An 18,111-nucleotide genomic window follows, 5' to 3' on the forward strand; every position below is an offset into this window, starting at 1 on the left:
AAGTCAGAGCCAAGGCATGGTGGATTACAGTGAGTGTTATTTCTTACAACTACTGACAATACAGTTGATTCATCAGCAGGATTTTAATGTTTATATCATATTTTATAGTGATTTATATAAATTCAAATACATTACATTTGTATGTAAATGCTTTCATACTCATACATGTACCCTGAGTTCAATTAGCCGACTAGCTACTCATATGACGTGATGGAAGTTGAGCACATTCATCTCTCCATAACATCTCCCCTCAAGTCACCTCCAGTTCTTCCCTTTTATTATTTATATTAAACGTTTCATCCATTTTACACGCTCAGTTAATGCAACAATAAACACAGATGTATTTTTAATTATGTACATCCTCATTTGACCTCCAGGATAACTGTTTATGCCATCAATGCCTTTCCTCCAGCAGTTGCACAGTTTCCCTCAGGTCCTCCACGACGGCGTCCACATCTGCTTTAGTCGTCCCCCTGCCCACGCTCAACCTCACGGCGTTCGCTGCCACCTCTGAGGGGACGCCGCAGCTCAGGAGTATATGGGAGGGCCTGAGGGACAGACACAGTGCCGAGAGAGGAGAGTTATGTAACTGCAATAAATAAAAAGTCTGGAAAAAAGGATAGCAGGTGAATGAGCACCTATCTTACCTGTGTCCATTGTCTGAATGGCAGGCAGCACCAACGCTGGCCAACAGCTTCGCACAATTGGACAATACCCTCCAGCCTAAAGCAGCAGAGAGAGAGATTAATCATTCAAAGCCTTTGTAGTTTACAAATAGCCCTGCGGAGGTCATGAACTTCCTCTGACTAACATTGGTGTAGGGTTAGAGGACACTGTTTTGGCCACTGACAGGCCAAAGCAGACATAGGACAGAGATGAAGGAGTCATGACATCACCTTGTAATCCTGGGCCCAGGATGGACATGTTACATGTGTTAGGGAGGATATCAGAGCCGGGGTAATGACTGTTGAATTGGATCTTGTCTTGGAAGACAGCCTGAAAAAGAAAACATACAGATGGGGTGCTTTTGGTCGCAAATGAATAATGTCAATTTGTTCTATTTATTAAAATCCAAGAACAAAAATCTTTGTTAACCTCGATCAAACTCCGGTATTTCAAAGAAACTCCTTTACACTATAAACATGATAGCATCACCATGTGCAAATATCACAGTCATAGTAAGAATCTGAGATTGCAAACGTACCTCTAGTCGTTCTTCTAAGTAGAGTTTGGTACTTAGCATGTGACTCTTATAATCAGAGAGATTAGAGGTCACCAGCTCTGCAGCCTAAATGACACATCAGAAAATTAGACGCTGTTAATCAAACATATTATGACATTTAAGATAAATAAAACATTATCAATAATATTAGTTTTTTTATTTTGTCTAAACTGTTCCACAACAGACCAGCAATTTTTTTTTTTTTACTTTTGCCTTTATTGATAGGACAGCTGAAGTGAGACAGGATGAGTAGAGAGTGTTGGATGACATGCACCAAATGATCTGCAGGCCGGGAGTCGAACCTGCGATCGGTGCGTCGAGGACTGCAGCCTCAGCACATGGGGCGCCTGCTCCACCAACCGAGCCAAATCAGTGCCCCTAGACCAGCGATTTTAATGGTCAAACACTTTTTCATTCATCCCTTTAAGTTCCACACAAAATATATTTTGATCATGTTGCCTCATATAACCAAGTTTATAAAGTGAAGTGTGTGCACTGCACTGCAGACTGGCGTCTTTGCTAAATGTGACAGTGTGAAACTTTCTCATATAAATGGGTCAAGCATGGTGAAGTATGCATCAGCATCTGCATTAACTCTTGTCATCTGTATAAAACAATTCTTGCTGCTCTGTCTTGTCATGAGGCACTGACAGATGAACTGCTCATAGGTAATACTGCATCTCTGCACACACTGTCTTGTCATTGTGCAACGTTCATGCTTGACTTAAGTGTTTTTTTTCTGTCCCTCCATCAATACATGTTGGTGTTCAAGTTAGCAGCTTTCCGCTGTGTCAAACGTTCTAATATGTGTATAAAATGCTCTTACTACTTTAAAAAGATGTGATAATCGTGGACATCATCATATAGACTGACTTTCTCTATGCATGCCCAACTCTGATAAACTTCAAGCATCCCTTCTATAACCATTGTAACCAGGTAAATGCACAATGTAACAATTAAGAGTCTGTCTTACAAATACTTGTAAGTCCTCCTCTAATAGGGTTTCAGGTGTAACCGCTGTGATATTTTCAAATCTTCAAAAATCCTGTTGTTAAAGATTTGTAACCAACTGCCAAACTGCTTTACAAGAGTCTTATTTCCATGAAAATAAGCACCAAACAATCAGCGTAAGCTTCAAGAAAAATGTTCCCTGACCGTCAAAGGTCTTGCTAGTAATAGTTTCAGTAATAAAATAGTGTAGCAGAAAACATACCTTTCCTAAACCTGCAATCATTGGTGTGTTTTCTGTGCTGTAATATTCAGAAGGAGAGAAAATAGAAACTTGTATTTAGATGTACAGACAATATATTCTGCTGGCTGTTATAGTACTTAATTGATTATTCCTCAAGTGACACAGTGTAGTTTGTTACCCCGGTCTGAAATTTCTCTCTTGTCCTCCTCCAAACAGCATTGGAGACAATGGCGTTTTAGTTCCGGGGCCGTTCACATACAACGCACCGATCCGAGGGGCGTAGAACTATAAAGTTTAAAAATAACAAAATCTGTCAATATCGTTTTTCTCTGATTCCAAGTCAAGATGTTTTACACAAGTAATTTCAGACCTTGTGTCCCACTATGGTGAGATAATCCACCCCCAGCTCACAGGCATCTACTCGGATTTTCCCCAGAGCCTGAGCAGCATCAGTGTGCAGCAGGATCCTGAGCCGCTCACGCTGCTTGTTGAGGGATTTTACTCTCTGGCAGATCTCTTTGATGGGCTGATAAGAAGAAGATGATTCAGCATACAGACATTTTAGATTGTAATGTAAACAGAGCTACATACAAAATGAAAGCCTTTTGTTTTTACACTGGAAGATTTTCTTTATGTCCGTACTGCAATGAGAAGCACTTGTAAGGGAAAATAGAGGAGGCCTTCAGGTTTCCAAGTCCCTCCTTCTTACCATGATGACCCCTGTCTCATTGTTGGCCAGCATGGCAGAGATGAGACAAGTGTTTGGACGCACCGCAGCAATGATATCCTCTACCTCTACTCGGGCTGTCACCTTAGACACTGGCACAAATGTCACAACTGTGACAAATAAGACACACAAACAAGTAAAGAAAGGAAGCGAAGGTGAGTAAGCTCTTGTTAAATAAAGCCAAGTTTAGGTCATTAGAAATACCTTTTTCTCCTGGTTAAAAACTGAATTAAACTTTACAGGAGTGTCTCCTACCTGCCTTGCCATTTTTCTGTAGATGCTCTGCTACTAATTTGACTGAGTCATGTTCCACATTAGAGGTGATAATATGAGGAAGACAGGCAGTGCTTCCATTGAGGTGCCCTTCTCCTTCCTCTGCAGCCCGGTAGTTTCGCCTGAAGTGCTCCACAGCCGTGTGGAGCACCAGGTTATTGGCCTGAAAGAAGAGTTGTTTGGTGTGATTAACCACTGATGCATGCATGATTTTACACAAAACATTTTACAGCACCGGGATTTAGAGATGTCGCATTTCAGGGCAATTTAAGGCACAGTTACAGTAATGATTACCTCTGTTCCACCTGATGTGAAAATGATGTCTTCTGCTCTACCTCCAACCATTCTCGCCACATTCTCTCTGGACTGATTAATCATTGCCTTGGCTTTAGCACCTACAAATAAAATAATTCCGCAATAAGCATCTCTTTTTTGTCAGCATACGAAGGAGTAACATTAATGGCAAGGCACAAAGAAAGCACCATTAGTACAGTAAACAGATAATAAGGAAATTAGATACAGCTAGCTTTGCTGTACCATTTGCATAAATCACTTCACAGCTGTTTTGATGCAGGATTAAATACTGTATTGTTCACCTGCTATGTAATTGCTACTGGGGTTTCCCCAAGCATCCTGAAGGGCTTCTGTGATGGCCTGGATCACTTCAGGTTCAAGTGGAGTGGTGGCATTATAGTCCATGTAGATCCTTAATTACATGAAGTACATTGGAGAGAAGCTTTCATGTCTTATTTCATGTACTGGGTTAATCCTATATGCTACACATACATTAGCATAACATAATAATCAAATCAGTCTAGTATTGCATTCATTTAGTCACTCCAACTCAAACCTTCCTACCTGTCTTGATTCATTTCTGAATAATGATGAAAGGTGTGGTCAGTGAAGGTGTGACCCATAACCAAGGGGATGTCATCAGAGTGTTTGGCCATGATAAATCCTAGATAGGAAGAAGGCATTTAATAGCAAGTCTGAATAGATGTACCAAAGTCAAAGGCATATTTGACTCTCCACAGTAATGCATGAATATCTCTCAACTTTTGAATTAGTGAGAGTTGCAATTACGGTGTCAGCTCTGGTCACAATATTTTCCTTACAGCAGGTAGGACAGCTGGAACAGAGCACGACTGCAGATCAAACAGCAGGTGTTATCTTTATGGTTTTCAGATGATCAGGTACTGTATGCTCATACTTGATCCTGGTTATTACACATGCACCAAACATCATCCAAATACTGGTAGGATATGAAAGAGGTAGATTTCTGCAATAAAATGCTGATATAGTACTCGGAACTTTTATTTGAACATTTATCTTAAAGTGGCTGGTAGCTGTTCAAACTATTATTTCCCATCCTGCCACGTAGTGTACACGTATGCACGTAATATGTAATTAAGTGCCGAGTATCTCCGAGGTTACGGCTGTTAACAACACACTTGAAGCGAAGAATTGGTTCAAACAAGTTTAACTCTGGTCAGAGTCTCTTCTCTTACGTCCAGTCTGTCGGCAAACGTTACCTCAATGCTTTCAACAGCAAGTGTGACTGGTACTGACTTAGCTATTGGTTTGCTTCCTGGTTCCGACTACGATCACGGTGAATTAAAAACACTCATAGCGGGAACATTTAAACAACCTGTCAGACTTAACCCAAGCAATGTCAGCCAGACCTCGGGTAATATTTAGCCCGCTAACACTAACTTACTGTGTGACTTCTGTTAACTTTAGCTAAGGCTAGCTTGTGTTGCTAAAGCATTTTGTCTAGGAATATTCCATTAAGCTAACAGTCATTCTGCTTTTAAGATCTCAAAATGAGTCAGGTATATTCTCCTTCATATGAGATGACAGGCTGAAGTTATTGGCTTTGCGTCTGACCTTGTAAAGTGATGAGAAGACCTCCTGAATAGATTTATTACTGTCTGTGTCAATCATCAGCTAGCTAGCTCGCTTGTATGACTGGCTGAAGCGCTCCTTCAGTGGGTTGCCAGATTTGTTAGACAAACCAGCAAACAGCAATGAAAATGTGAGCGAACGCTCAAAAATGTCAACAGTAGCGTTATAAATGTTTTATACACAGTGTTTATATGTATTTGCAGTAAACATACAAGTGTGGACCATTCTGTCACATTTTATCCAGCGGTAATTCTTTTTTTAAGAGGGTTATACTGATTAAGGACTGGTTTTAGTACATTTTAAAGTACTCGAAAGTCGGCCAAATTTTCATTCAGAAAATCCTAAAATATAATCTAAATAAGAGTTCAGTAGACGAGGGTCTAAAATATTCATGATAAAGATCTTTAAGAAAAATCTTTAAGGAAAAGTCCTAAAACGCTGGCTTGCAGACATGGCAACTTAGATTCTGCAACCATGGTAACAACCAGGAAGCGGCGCAGTGTCATACTGTCACATTACTGAAAGTATTTCTTTAAAAATAACAGTCTTCCAATTCAAACATGTACTTATGTAAGATATTGGGTCACACTCAAAAATTCATATATGTAGTAAAAAAACATGGTATATACTTTTTTTATTTTTTAATAAGAACACAAAGGCTACAAAAACTCATCAGGTAGGTTCTATAAATGAGAGGAGTCCATTACTTTGTGTTGCATAATCTCAATGTTTATTTCATATATGACAATGTGTTTAGTGTACACAAACATTTGACGCTAAACTCCAACACTCAGAGACACCGACTGAACTACTGCCCATTTCAGATTTCGTAAATGGGTGCAACTTTATAATACACTGTTCACAGCAATCATGTTTATATACAATGCAAAATATTTTAAAGAAAGAAAGAAAGAAAAATGTACCGGTGCATTTTTGATAGTGCAAAAAAAAAAAAAAGATTATATGTGGAAGCACAAAAATGTAAATGATATTCCTTCAAAGGGATTAGAAAAAGTAGATTTTGTGAAGGCTGTCAGAGCATGATGGTAAAGGTAGATATTGAAATGAAAGTGAAGTTTGTGAGTAATGTAACCTACAGCATTACTCTGTGCAAGATGCAATGCCTAGCAGGGCCATAATGAACCAATACATTATCACAGGTATATCCCACAAGCTCCATTTGGTTCCCTGATAGTCACTTACCTACAATCAATAAGGAACCAGACTGTGAAACCAGAAGACAAGTCAACACAACCACTCCAGCAGAATAAGTATTTTCAAATATCAATGTACATTCAGTGTAACTTTTTGTGACCGCGCCAACAAAACATTTGTTGGTTTCAATGTGACGCACATTTAAAGGCCCAAAGTAAACAAAAAGAGGAACAACCTCAACACAGAGACCCCAGACTCACATTTTAAAAATTGGGATTTAAAGGAAATGAGACAGAAATGAGTGCTTGAGACAATGTCATGTACAGTACAACAGGATATTCCTTCAATTATTATGCTTAAGCTGAATCAACCACAACTGCAGCTCTGCCAAGAAAGTCTGTTGGACCTCGATCATTAGATTGATCATTAAACTTGTTACGTAACAAAATATTTGACCGTTTGATTAACCAAAACTACTGACTGTACACCTATTTAGGGCTGTAAAGTGTTCTGATTGAATCACTTTGAAATATGTCCGTAACACAGAGAATACTTTATATCTCAATTTGAACCCCTGCTTAAATTTATTGTGCTATATCATAAAATGAATAGAAGCACTATTTTGCTTTTCTGTCACAGTATAATGCTTTGAGATGTTGTCTCTTCTTACCTGTTTGTAAGTGAAACATCACTACTGTCACTGAGCATGCTCTCGAGGCTGGCTGACCTGAGGCATGCTCATTCATCAAACTTTACACAAACATCTCAAAAGCTTTATCTGCCTGTTTTTTAACACGTTCAGATTTATAGTCCAATTGAAAGAAATGCAATCAGAATTGCACAGCTTCTTTTTATCAGAGATCAATTGAAGGGATTTTAAGAACAGGTGTACAGCCTTTCAACTCGGACTTTGACAGTCACTGTTGACTCGTTTTCATTCAAAGCAAGGCTGCACAGATATCGCCATATGCTTTCCTACCATTCTGATACATGTCAAAGGTTAGGGTTTTCTAATAAGTATAAGTAGGTGTATATGTGTTATGGAAGTACTATATGTCATCTGATTGGCATATAAGGAAAGCGATTCATATATAGGGATACACATATGCACCATAAGGTAGTTCCTTATTAGCTAATTAGTAACATGGTGCTCTTTGTTAATTATTATGCGGTACTTATTAATAATTATTCTATTGATATGTAGTAAGTACCGTCTTACTATGCTTTACATAAGTATTGTTGTACTTCACCAAAATGAACAAAGCATATTAAGATCATAATTCATACAGAAACTAGTTAGTTTATAAAAACTAATAAAGAAACAATATGCTACTAAAATACACGCTAATAAGGAACTAGTTAATGCTGAATATGTGTACCTTAACAAAAATTGTTTCCCATATGAATATGAACATAAATGACAGTTTTTCGTCCGAATATGAAGTGATGAAGAAGATAAAAAGCACGATAGTGATGAGATATGATCTGCAGACACTTCCAGAGCAGTATTATAGCAGCATGAAGGATGTTGTTTCAAAGCAACTGGTGCAGAGGCATACTGTACAGTATGACTAAAAAGAGAGGCACTACATTTAATCAATATACATATCATTCAGAAAACCAGTTTCTTCTGCTGTACTGTGAGGAACAGGTTAAACTTTTGATCCTTTAACAAGGTAGATTTGTGCAGACCACCTTAGTATTCTCGACCTAATAATGTATCTTAGTGGGGGCAAAGGTTAGGTAACGCTATTCTAGTCTTAGAGGGGATAGGAATATTCAAGTCATCTTCAGCACAAACAAGGTAGCCAATCATAAATCATTACTTTTTTAAATAGCATTTACTACAAGGGGACAAGGAAGTATTATTCAGTCATTTGAGGAACTCATATTAAAAAGTGCAGTGTGCAGAAATTGCACGGTACTACTTATTTAGAAATATAAATGTCTTTGTAAATAAATACATGCAGAAATAAATAATAAAAGCTGTTAAATATCTAAATATATCACATTTTAAAAGAAAATTCAGGTAGAGAATGAGATTAAACCGACAGGATTAAGGGTGATGATGTTTGATTACCTATTGTGTGTGAATGTAGATACCCTCGGTGCTCCTACACGTAGCTAAAACGACATGAATTGATCAAAATGCCACAAGAACATGAAGTCTATGATGATAATGCCATTCCCTTTGCCAGGCTGTGTGTGCTAAAGTTTGTAAGAGGTTTGAGGAATAGGAGGCAGATTACTCAATGTCAGGATTCATGGACCACAAAGAAAAGAGGATTATACTAAAGAGTTACACTCAACTGTCTTTTTTTTTTTACTAGCATGTATTTTTAGCTGTATGCAAACCAGTTCAGACACTGTATATATAGCTGTAGAGTAGAGTAGAGAAGAATCTGCATGTTTGTCTATTAACTGATGCAAATGTAGCAGTGTGATCCTCACTGACATGGCAGCTCTAGTTAAAAATAAAGTCACTGCATTTTTTTTAAGGAATAAATGCATAAGGCTTGATGTGTCACTGACAACAACTACAGTACATTACCATACGTTATGTAATCTGAGATAACAAACTGTTGCTACTTCCTCCATTTTCTTCGTTCGTCCAGCTATGATTAAACTCCGGTACAGTACAGTGACAGAAGAGGTTCTTCGGACTACGAGACTCACACCGCAGCAAAGGCCTGACACGAAATGGGCGCTTTAGGTGCTGAGAACACAAGTGATAACTGAGACTGACAGGGGAGAGATGGTTGTTTGTGACTGTGTTTGGGGGGGATAGGGCTCAGCACAAGGAGGGGGATTAGGACAAGGATCTATGTACATCTTAGTCTTTGTTTCACATCCTCATCTGTCCGGCTCGTCTTCTCGACAGCTTTGACCTGAGAGACAGAAAAGAAAATGTATTAATACTAAAGTTACGTTTGCTAGTTGGTATTAATATCAACCTTTAAAGTATCTTTTACCTGATCGTTCCAGCGAGGAGAGGATTAAATGCATACAGCCAGTCATGCATCTCTTTATCATTCGTGGCTTGCAGCAGTATTCCACGATGTTCTGTACACACAGCGAATGTGTTCGGGGTCTGGTGAAAGAGCCAAACAAGATTATTAAACCACACCTGTGAGCGAAAAGAGGGAATTTTGGAGAGCTTCGCTAATCACTGACCTTCAGCATTGCCTGCTGGTCCTCGCTGTACTCCACCTGGGCAGAGGAGAGGTTGAGGATGGCCCGCTCCACAGTGTCTCTCTCTGTGTTGTAGATGTAGACGTACGGCCGCCTCACGACAACGTATCGCTTCACCCATCCGTTGGTGTGTGGCTCCAAGAAATGTATGTAACCCTTCTTTGACACAATGGGGCTGCAGAAAAAAAGGGTCAAATATCACCACATGTCAAACCATGAAAGATGTCTTCACTGCACAAAATGACAGATCACTGTGGAGTTTCTTTGGCAGGCTCACCTGACTCTGATCTCTTGTATATCAGGGACAAATCTGCGGCTCCGAGGTTTGGTGTCAGAGGCTCCGTTGACGGACTTCTTGGCCTCTGCATCCTGCTGTTTGTCAGGGGTGGGGCTGACAGCTCGAGAGCGAGGTGTAGGGGGTCTGTGGTACAGAAACAAGAGGTCTAGTGACAAAGCATCCTGTATCATATATGGTATAATTACTTTGCAATGACTGAGTAGCATCCGATGTTATCATATATTTTATCCCACTACCAAAAATGTTTTACAAGAAAAAGGAGATGAAACTGGGCAAATCCAAACTGCCACACATAGCAAAAGCTACCATGGCTACCAAGGATGACAATCAACATCATAGACAATGGGTGGGACTAAATATTGATACAGCAATATACCATCGTCCTGAGACTAATAGAATTATCGATAGACCCTCTAAACAGGGTCTCACAGGGACTCACAGGGTAATTACTTCATGGCCATCACAATTTTGTGTTTTTAGAGCCAGATGTGATCCTACATGGACAATAGGTTGGATAACATTGCAATGCTTCTGTCCTGGTTGACAGGTAGCATCTTGTCAATCACAGGAAGCCACGCCCTAAAGCATGCCCTGCTCTATCTTCTAGTGTGAAAATAATTTACAGATTTATTGAAGAAGACTTGAAACTAGCAACACAGTTGATAAACTCATTAAGAAAAGTCTGCATTGACTTAAATTTTGAAACCACAAGGCTTCATCAACTTCAGTCTATGATTAATATATACCAACAAATATACATCTTACTGACCTGAGATTATCAGCATTACTGTAGCAGCCGTCAACCAGTGAAGGGCATGTTGTGGAGGGTATGATTGTGTTGAGAGCAGAGATTGAAGTGGAGTCTCTTAGCGTTGTGACGGACATCTCTGAGATCTTTAACACACACAAATACATGCTCTATTAACAGCGAGGAACCAATCAACAGACATTGATCCGATTTTTCTGTTGAAGGTTTAAGGCACTACCTTGCTTTCACTGGCGCTGACACACACATGGCTGTATTCTCGGTTGAAGGAGTGAGTGAGCAGGCGCAAACACTATGTAAAAAAGAGACACAAGAACAGAACAATCACATGTGAACAGAACAAACTCTTCTCTGGCAACAAAATACAGTCGAATCTAAACTTCAGAATTCATTAAGTAAAGATGGCTGACCTTGGCAGCGAGCTCCCTCTGCCTCTCTGTGGTGATTTCAGAGACGGGGCTGACCTCCTGGTCGACCTCGGGGGGCTGAGGTGACTCACTCAGCTCCTCAGTTACACAAGTCAACAGGGACTCCTGGCCCATTAGCAGTGTTGACTCCAGTTTCTCCCTCAGCAGGAGATAATGTTTAGTCTTTTCCACCTAAGGGAAAGGGGAGAAACGCATCTCAGTCATTGACAACAGACAATGTCTCTTGCTTTAACTTTTTAGAAGGTTTTTTGCAACAAACTTTAGGGGAAAAAAGTAAAGGAAAACTGTTGTTACAGATTATTTGACTGCTACATTCTTGCTTAGCAAAGACGGCTACTTTTGTGTCTGTAAAGAATATTTTATCAGACAGAATAAGTGGGCTGGGATATCTGATTCAGTACATTTCAACCTACTAGTTCTGTATATCTGGTTCTGTGAAATGGTTTCCTTCCTAGTTTTACAATCATGAATTATTTGTTGATTTAGCTCCTCTGACCTGTGTAGTTCCCCAAGGCTCGATCATAGGTCCTGTCTTAATCTCCCTTTACATGCTGCCCTACACAACTGTTTGACTGTCTGTTATCATCGCTATGCTGATGATATCTAGTTTTATGTCATTTCAGTAACGCCCAGTAACGTCTGTCTTTAGATGTAAATAAAGTTAATTCACAATATAAAGCAAAAGTAACTATTGCCCCTTACTTCTTGAAGGAGGCTGAGTTTCTCCAGCTCCCACTGATGGTCCAGAATGAGGCTGTCACTCCGGGGCCTCCACCCAGCCAGGTTCTCCTCCCCACGGACGTAGGCCACTGAGGTGTCCAGCACCCGCCTGCGCCTCCTCTGCATACCTGGGGTGGGCAGGTGCACAATTAGGATTAAAAACGCTGCAGATTGAGTTAAAGTTGAACAGTAACTTTGTCTTGATTCTCACCTGGGCTTCCTGCATCTGCCAGGTTACATAAGCTGACCTCATAAACTCCAGTCACACGGTTTCTAGAAAAACAAGCACAAAAGAACATATTTTTTAACAGAGAGAATACAGAGGCTACATGATGTCTTGCATAAATTGAGGTTTTGAACTCACCCATCTGCCGCTCTAAGACTTCCTGTACCAAAAAGGTTGCGGATAGAGCGGGAGGCTGAGAGCTTTGTGTCTCGAGAATAAAACACCATACAGATATCTTTGGTAACGACTGCAGGCTGGGTGCAGTTTTCCATCTGCAAGTAAGAGGAGGGGCTTGTTACAGTGATCCATTAAATGACTGATTCCAAAAGAGCTCTTTCTGCCTCTCATAAATGCATGAACTATACTATGTGTACCTCCAAGTAGGCAGAGAGGGTCATGTAGATCTTCTCCCCGTATGGAGTGACTCGGTTTAGAAGCAGGGAGTTGTGCATGGAGCTATCCCAAGCTGCTTCGAAGCGATAGAAGGTCCTGAAGTAATCCGAGTAAGAGGAAACCAAGAAAATGAATCAGCAGTCAAAATTTAAGTCTTCCTAACTGAGCAACAAATTAGCAGTCAGAGCTACAGCTATTCCTAATGCTATTTAACTAACATAGATGCTAAAAGGAGTACTGGTATTTTAAACATAGAATAGTTACAAAAAGTTTGGAATTACTGCAGTAGATTGTTTCGACCAGAAGCCACAAGACAGGCTGAAATGGCTTGAACCTAAACTTTAAGGGCAAATTCAGCCGATCAAAGTGCGTACACTAATATCCAGGCTCGGATTGTTTCTAAAGCTATAATTTCCTTCGGGATGAATAAAGTTCTATCTTATCTTATCTTAAAACTGTCTGACATTATTACAGAAAGGATCAGAGTTACCGATGCAGAACTTTTTGCTAAGGTAATATGCTTTTTGTTTTTGACAAGGAAAAGTTGTTGCATTGCTCTCTTTAAACAAATTAACAGATCGTGGCAGCTGCAGACCAGCAACTCCCATCTTCTGCAAGGTAAAATTACTGTTTTTGTCAATGGAGTCTGGTGTCTTTGAAGAAAGCAATGTAGCTAACAAGGAGGATCTTACCTAAACAAAACGGTCTTTTCTGTAGCTATTTATTCCTTTATGTTGTCAGACATAAATGTTTTAGTGTACATTGATTGACCACCTTTGCCAGTAAGATAATGTTTCAGCTATTACACCCCGTCTTGCTGCTGCCGGCTAAGGAAATCTACTTGGGTTATTCCAAAACTAGTTTGTCATTAGGACCCTTAAATTTATAAAACAGGCCCCGAGGTTCCCATAATCAGAATTCTGTTAACAATAAATCTAAACAGTACTTCAATATACAAACATTTTTAACTAAATAAACTGAGAAAATAAAGCCATGATTGATTCAAAAAACAAACAAAAGTAATTTACGACTGGTTTTAAATATTGCAGCAAGTATGGAAGTATTTCTCTAAATCTCAGATCAACAAAAGAGTTAATGACATTTTTTGCATGCAACAGGTTGACCGTGTTGATACGCTGCGTCGTACACAACACCACAGAAGAGCTGAGATGACTTTAAGTATAAGAGAATGACGAGAGGATGAGACTGATGAGACAGCAAGACGAAAAGAGGGACAGGACAGTGAAATACCTATGGTCACGTCCCGGGGAAATGCTGTGAGAAAGAAGAAACCAGCAAAGGAATAGAAAGTGAGAGTCAGGAAGTATGTTGAGTTTGTGCGCTTGTGTGGCCGGGATGGTGTTTGCCTTTTTTCCACACTGTTATCTCATTATGTAAACACGGCCATGGATAGGACAGCTCATCCATAACTAAGACTCGTTGAGTGACCCCGAGGAAGGTTTCCATCGAATTTATGCAATCTCCCATCCTGCCTGACCATTTGAAAAGGTCAAATAACAGCACACAACCATTCCTCAATCCGAAGATTACTGCTGTCAGTTACAGCTCTGATTTACTCCTTACGTTAGTGTACATGATTTTTTTCCTTTTCCCCCGTGGGAAATAATCACACTGAAATCAGTTATTCTTCTGGCCTGACGCCTGGTACAGCCTCAGATAATCTGAGTAAGAACTGTAAAAGGAGACTAATGTTTCTGTAAGCCTTGACATCAGGCAGTGTGGACTCCACATGAGGCTGAGATGTTGGGCCCACTGGCCTTGAACTGAGGTGACCTTGTAGCAAACTAAACAATATGTCATCCAATCAATTGACTCTGCATGAGGGATAACTCACTGCTCTTTGTGAATAAAGAGGATTCAGTGCAGAGATGGCCTGTTTTTAAAGTAATTAGCAAGTGCATTAACACACACACTCACACATGCACACGCTCACACCTCTCTCCCTGTAGAAGAAAAACTGTTCGCTTACACTACAAGGAAGCAATTTCCTCTCTGCATTACACCAACATGTGCGTCTCTGTGTTTTACTACCTCCTAAAAGTGCGGCAGCCAGGATTGAAGTCATGCTGCTTGGCCTGACATGTGAGGAGCCGATTGTTTCTGGTGTTTGGCAGAGTTTCACCGGGGTACAAGTGAGATTTAAAAAATATTCACAACATCGCAGCAATTTTGGGCAAAGTGCTACTGCTGAGGTAATGGTTCACTGGATTACATTTTAATAGCTGCATTTGAATGCGGTGCCAGAGTGGGTACTGTAAATGATGTGATCCATATTACAGCGCTTGAGTAATCGTGTTCCTGTTAATACGCTGGAGCTGTGATGGGAAGTGTTCTCCGTCTCTTGGGATGAGGGGGAACAAACAAAATCATATCCATGGATTCAAAATATTGCTTCAATCCAACACTATGACAATCATCAGAGACTGTGACTGAGTGTTTGGTGGGTTATTTAAGTGGAGCTGTTGATTGTGTGCTACCGAGTGGAAAGCCAGCATGTTTCATCTGTCGGCTGTTGTTAATGTTTGCTTTGTTACTCAGCTTTCTGAAGTGTTTTATTGTACATTTTTCTCATATCTGGTACAATAAATGTATTGTGCTTTGTCCCTGCAAAATACACAACAAATAAATAAATAAAATCAATATTTTTCAGCATTTAATGAATGCTCCTGCAAAGGACATAATGCATCTCTTTGCCTTTGTTGCCTCAATGGACTGTGTTGTAATAATGGATCACTACCACTCTCTGCTGGTAAGTGCAGGTAGTTCTAAAACCTCAAACTTTGGTTAAAACACTGTAAATCACATGGAGTACAATCAAGGTGGCTGTGACTTTCCTGCCTTTTAAATTCAACACATGAATAAATTAGCATTGTGAAGAATAAAAGGTTAAACAGAACAAAAAGATACCTTTTTAAAATGTCTGCAGCAATGTATCTGTTTCTCTCCTAAAGATGAACCAAGTGTTTCCAAGTATTGCCTTTACACTTTCTATATCAACCTTAGCAGTTCCTGCAGCAACTGCTGAAGTGGAAACTGAGAGTGTGACACTGGCCCAACGACTCCTCCAGCAGAGACACAAGGACAGTCCAAGTGAAGCGAAGCGAGCCATGCAGAACCCTGTCCATCATAAACCGCAGCCTGATAACAGCTCAAACACACCCAGCGCAGCAAAAGAACCGGGGGACATGCAGACGCAACCCTCACTTCCCATGGGGGGGGGGGGGGGGGGGAGCACAGACGAATTGCTGACAGTAATGGCAGAGGAGGAGAGGAGGGAAACAAAACCACTGGAGGCCAAGTAGAATGAAGAAATGGGTGTAGAGGAGGTTAGAAAGATGACAGATGTGTCTGTGTAACTTAAGAGCATGAGAAGAGAGGCAAATAATATACCTAGGCATGTCCGAATCAAGAAACTGTCTGCAAAAGCAAAAAACAACATTCCGTTAGTGGACAGGAGGGAGAAACATGTTAGCATCCATATATGTATATAGCTCTATGATAGTCTCTGCAGGACTGTGCAGAAACCACACTGGACCACAGCCTGACGTGATGCTGAGCCCTCAAACCAAATTCTTGGCCTGTGAGGGCTGCAGACCCCAGGGGTGCATCACCACAGTCAAAGACAGGCGGGTCCAGCAGGGTCACTGAACAGTGCTGCATGGAGCATTTGAATGCTTAAGGTTGAGACTCAGTAAACTCAGGTCCGGTCGGGGTGCTGCTGGTATTGTTACGCTTTTTGGTGAGGGGTTGGGAAAGCAGAGGGATTAAGCAATAAGCCAAAAACAAGCGGTCACAAAAGTCATAAGTTAAATTGCAGGAATATATTACAGTTTGCTTTAAGAGAATTCATAATCAAAGGACATTAATATAAAATCTGCACTGAATGACCTTATAATAGACTATATAAATACTGTAAGAACCTATTTTATGCTACGCCTAAAGAGTATTAATGTCACCGTACAGAGTTGGCATTAATAGCAAATGTTTTAAAACCAAAAAATGAACAAATGAAGAGTTAATAATGTTCTCATGCAAGTGATTACTGTCGTTTTTAAATAAACTTGTTACTTTCAAAACGTATCAGTGACTGTGACATGTCAAGAGCTCATTATAGGGCCAGGGGTCTTAAAGGAAACATACTGCCCTCTACTGGCTGGCAGCAGATCTATATAAACATTACACAGCAAATTTAAGAAAGGCACTGATATTTTTCCCCAATAGGATGTTGCAAAGAGTTACCTAGTATGTTTTGCCCTTTGTTGAATTTTATGACCAGAATAAAACATACGATATTTTTCCCTTTTGTAGGGACTTTCAATCCGGTAACACATTCTTACTTTAAAAGACAACCAGAAACACAGTTTTCATTGCATTAAATGCGACATTTTTAACACAGTTAAGACTTTTTTCAATGTTATTTACACTCTATGAAAAGTGAGGATGAAATGTTATATGCCAATGTGTCACATATATATTGATCAAATGCAGATAGATTAAGGTTTATAATACTTGAAGGTCTATTGGAAAAGGATGCTACAGTATTAATCATTGAAGGCCTGTCCATTCAGCAGTAAGATACAGTGAAATGAGGGTGTTTAGTAATTGTGTATCTCTTGAAGTCTATAAGCAGGTCAGTGTTGGGGTTAGTAGATCTAATAGTAGCTGAGATGTGAGAGAGGTTAGAGGTGAGGTGATCTACAAAGGGAGATGCAACATGAAGGTGTTATGATGACAATAAAACAACAGAAAAGCACAGATTAACACCAGGGAGGGTCGCACAGCCAGCATGGACCAGTGAATTCATACACTAACTTCTCATGTGGCAGGTTAAGATTGAAAAAGCTTCACTAAAAGATCTCAGAGGAATCACTTTGCTCATAGTTTTTCAGGTGTGGCCTCCTGCAAATTAAAAGAGGAAACAATACTTGTGCAAAGGTTTGTTATCATAACCAGGTTGTGCCTCTTCTGCCATGCTTTTTTTTAATATGTGCAGCTGGTTCATCATGCCATGCATTTGCTTGTGTGCTGTGTCCCAGTGCAGGAGATGCCACAGCAGCAATAAGGTGAGATCCTCAGACAACACTGTTGTTGACATAAAAATCCAAACCATTCACCATATTCACACTGCGGCCGTTTTCCTCTGGTTTCATGTTCAGGATGGGAAGCTAAGTCACTGTTGAAATGTTTAACTGCTCTGTTCCAGGTTTGCAAGTTGTATAAATATAACAAATCAGACATGATTACGCTGCTTCCCAATATTTAGCAACTAAAAAGACAATAGAAAAAGAGGGACATGGGGAAAGTATTTCAAGGTCGAATAACATATTTGGTAACCCATTAGGTAGTGTTACACAAAAACCAATGTCAGCATTCAGCCACTTCCTGGCTTACGTGAGCGTTTAATTGGGTGAGACAACATGACTGGAAGGGGGTAAAAACCTAGCCAACAGTATCGTTAACAAAGAATTGGTTGGTAATCAGTTATCAAATATGTTGGTTTATCTGGAAATATGGCCAGATATCGTATCTATTGTCTTTTCAGTTGCTGATCAATGCTTGTAAACAGCTCCTACATCTCTGCTACAGGACACAT

General features: G+C 40.0%; 2 protein-coding genes across 6 annotated transcripts in view; both read right to left on the bottom strand.

Moving 5' to 3' along the window:
- Positions 1 to 81: 81 nt before the first annotated feature.
- scly (selenocysteine lyase) lies at positions 82 to 5,354 on the bottom strand. 2 transcript variants are annotated; one of them, XM_069680280.1, is made up of 13 exons: positions 5,302 to 5,354; positions 4,273 to 4,372; positions 4,011 to 4,120; positions 3,709 to 3,809; positions 3,397 to 3,577; positions 3,124 to 3,251; positions 2,785 to 2,940; positions 2,593 to 2,699; positions 2,436 to 2,472; positions 1,205 to 1,288; positions 897 to 996; positions 648 to 723; positions 82 to 548 (listed from the first exon to the last, which is right to left on the bottom strand). In XM_069680280.1, the coding sequence occupies exons 2-13, from the start codon at positions 4,362 to 4,364 to the stop codon at positions 395 to 397; spliced, it is 1,326 nt and encodes a 441-aa protein (XP_069536381.1). In that variant the 5' UTR covers positions 4,365 to 4,372; positions 5,302 to 5,354; the 3' UTR covers positions 82 to 394. The 2 variants fall into 2 exon arrangements, with proteins under 2 accessions (XP_069536381.1, XP_069536382.1); XM_069680281.1 differs by lacking the exon at positions 5,302 to 5,354 and adding an exon at positions 4,530 to 4,618.
- Positions 5,355 to 6,026: 672 nt separating this feature from the next.
- kif1aa (kinesin family member 1Aa) overlaps positions 6,027 to 18,111 on the bottom strand; it is a 57,790-nt gene continuing 45,705 nt past the window's right edge. For all 4 annotated transcript variants that reach the window (XM_069680090.1, XM_069680088.1, XM_069680089.1 and 1 more), the window contains 12 exons: positions 15,909 to 15,935; positions 12,479 to 12,593; positions 12,243 to 12,376; positions 12,090 to 12,151; positions 11,861 to 12,006; positions 11,141 to 11,329; positions 10,951 to 11,022; positions 10,734 to 10,858; positions 9,944 to 10,087; positions 9,649 to 9,841; positions 9,447 to 9,565; positions 6,027 to 9,362 (listed from right to left, as the gene is read on the bottom strand). In XM_069680090.1, coding sequence (XP_069536191.1) covers positions 9,320 to 9,362; positions 9,447 to 9,565; positions 9,649 to 9,841; positions 9,944 to 10,087; positions 10,734 to 10,858; positions 10,951 to 11,022; positions 11,141 to 11,329; positions 11,861 to 12,006; positions 12,090 to 12,151; positions 12,243 to 12,376; positions 12,479 to 12,593; positions 15,909 to 15,935 — 1,369 coding nt within the window. In that variant the 3' untranslated portion in view covers positions 6,027 to 9,319. The remainder of the gene's footprint in view (positions 9,363 to 9,446; positions 9,566 to 9,648; positions 9,842 to 9,943; positions 10,088 to 10,733; positions 10,859 to 10,950; positions 11,023 to 11,140; positions 11,330 to 11,860; positions 12,007 to 12,089; positions 12,152 to 12,242; positions 12,377 to 12,478; positions 12,594 to 15,908; positions 15,936 to 18,111) is intronic.

Source organism: Semicossyphus pulcher, unplaced genomic scaffold (genome assembly GCF_022749685.1).
Source record: "Semicossyphus pulcher isolate SPU_LCO1_2020_fin unplaced genomic scaffold, fSemPul1.0.p SCAF_4, whole genome shotgun sequence".
In the NCBI taxonomy this organism is placed as follows: Eukaryota; Metazoa; Chordata; class Actinopteri; order Labriformes; family Labridae; genus Semicossyphus; species Semicossyphus pulcher.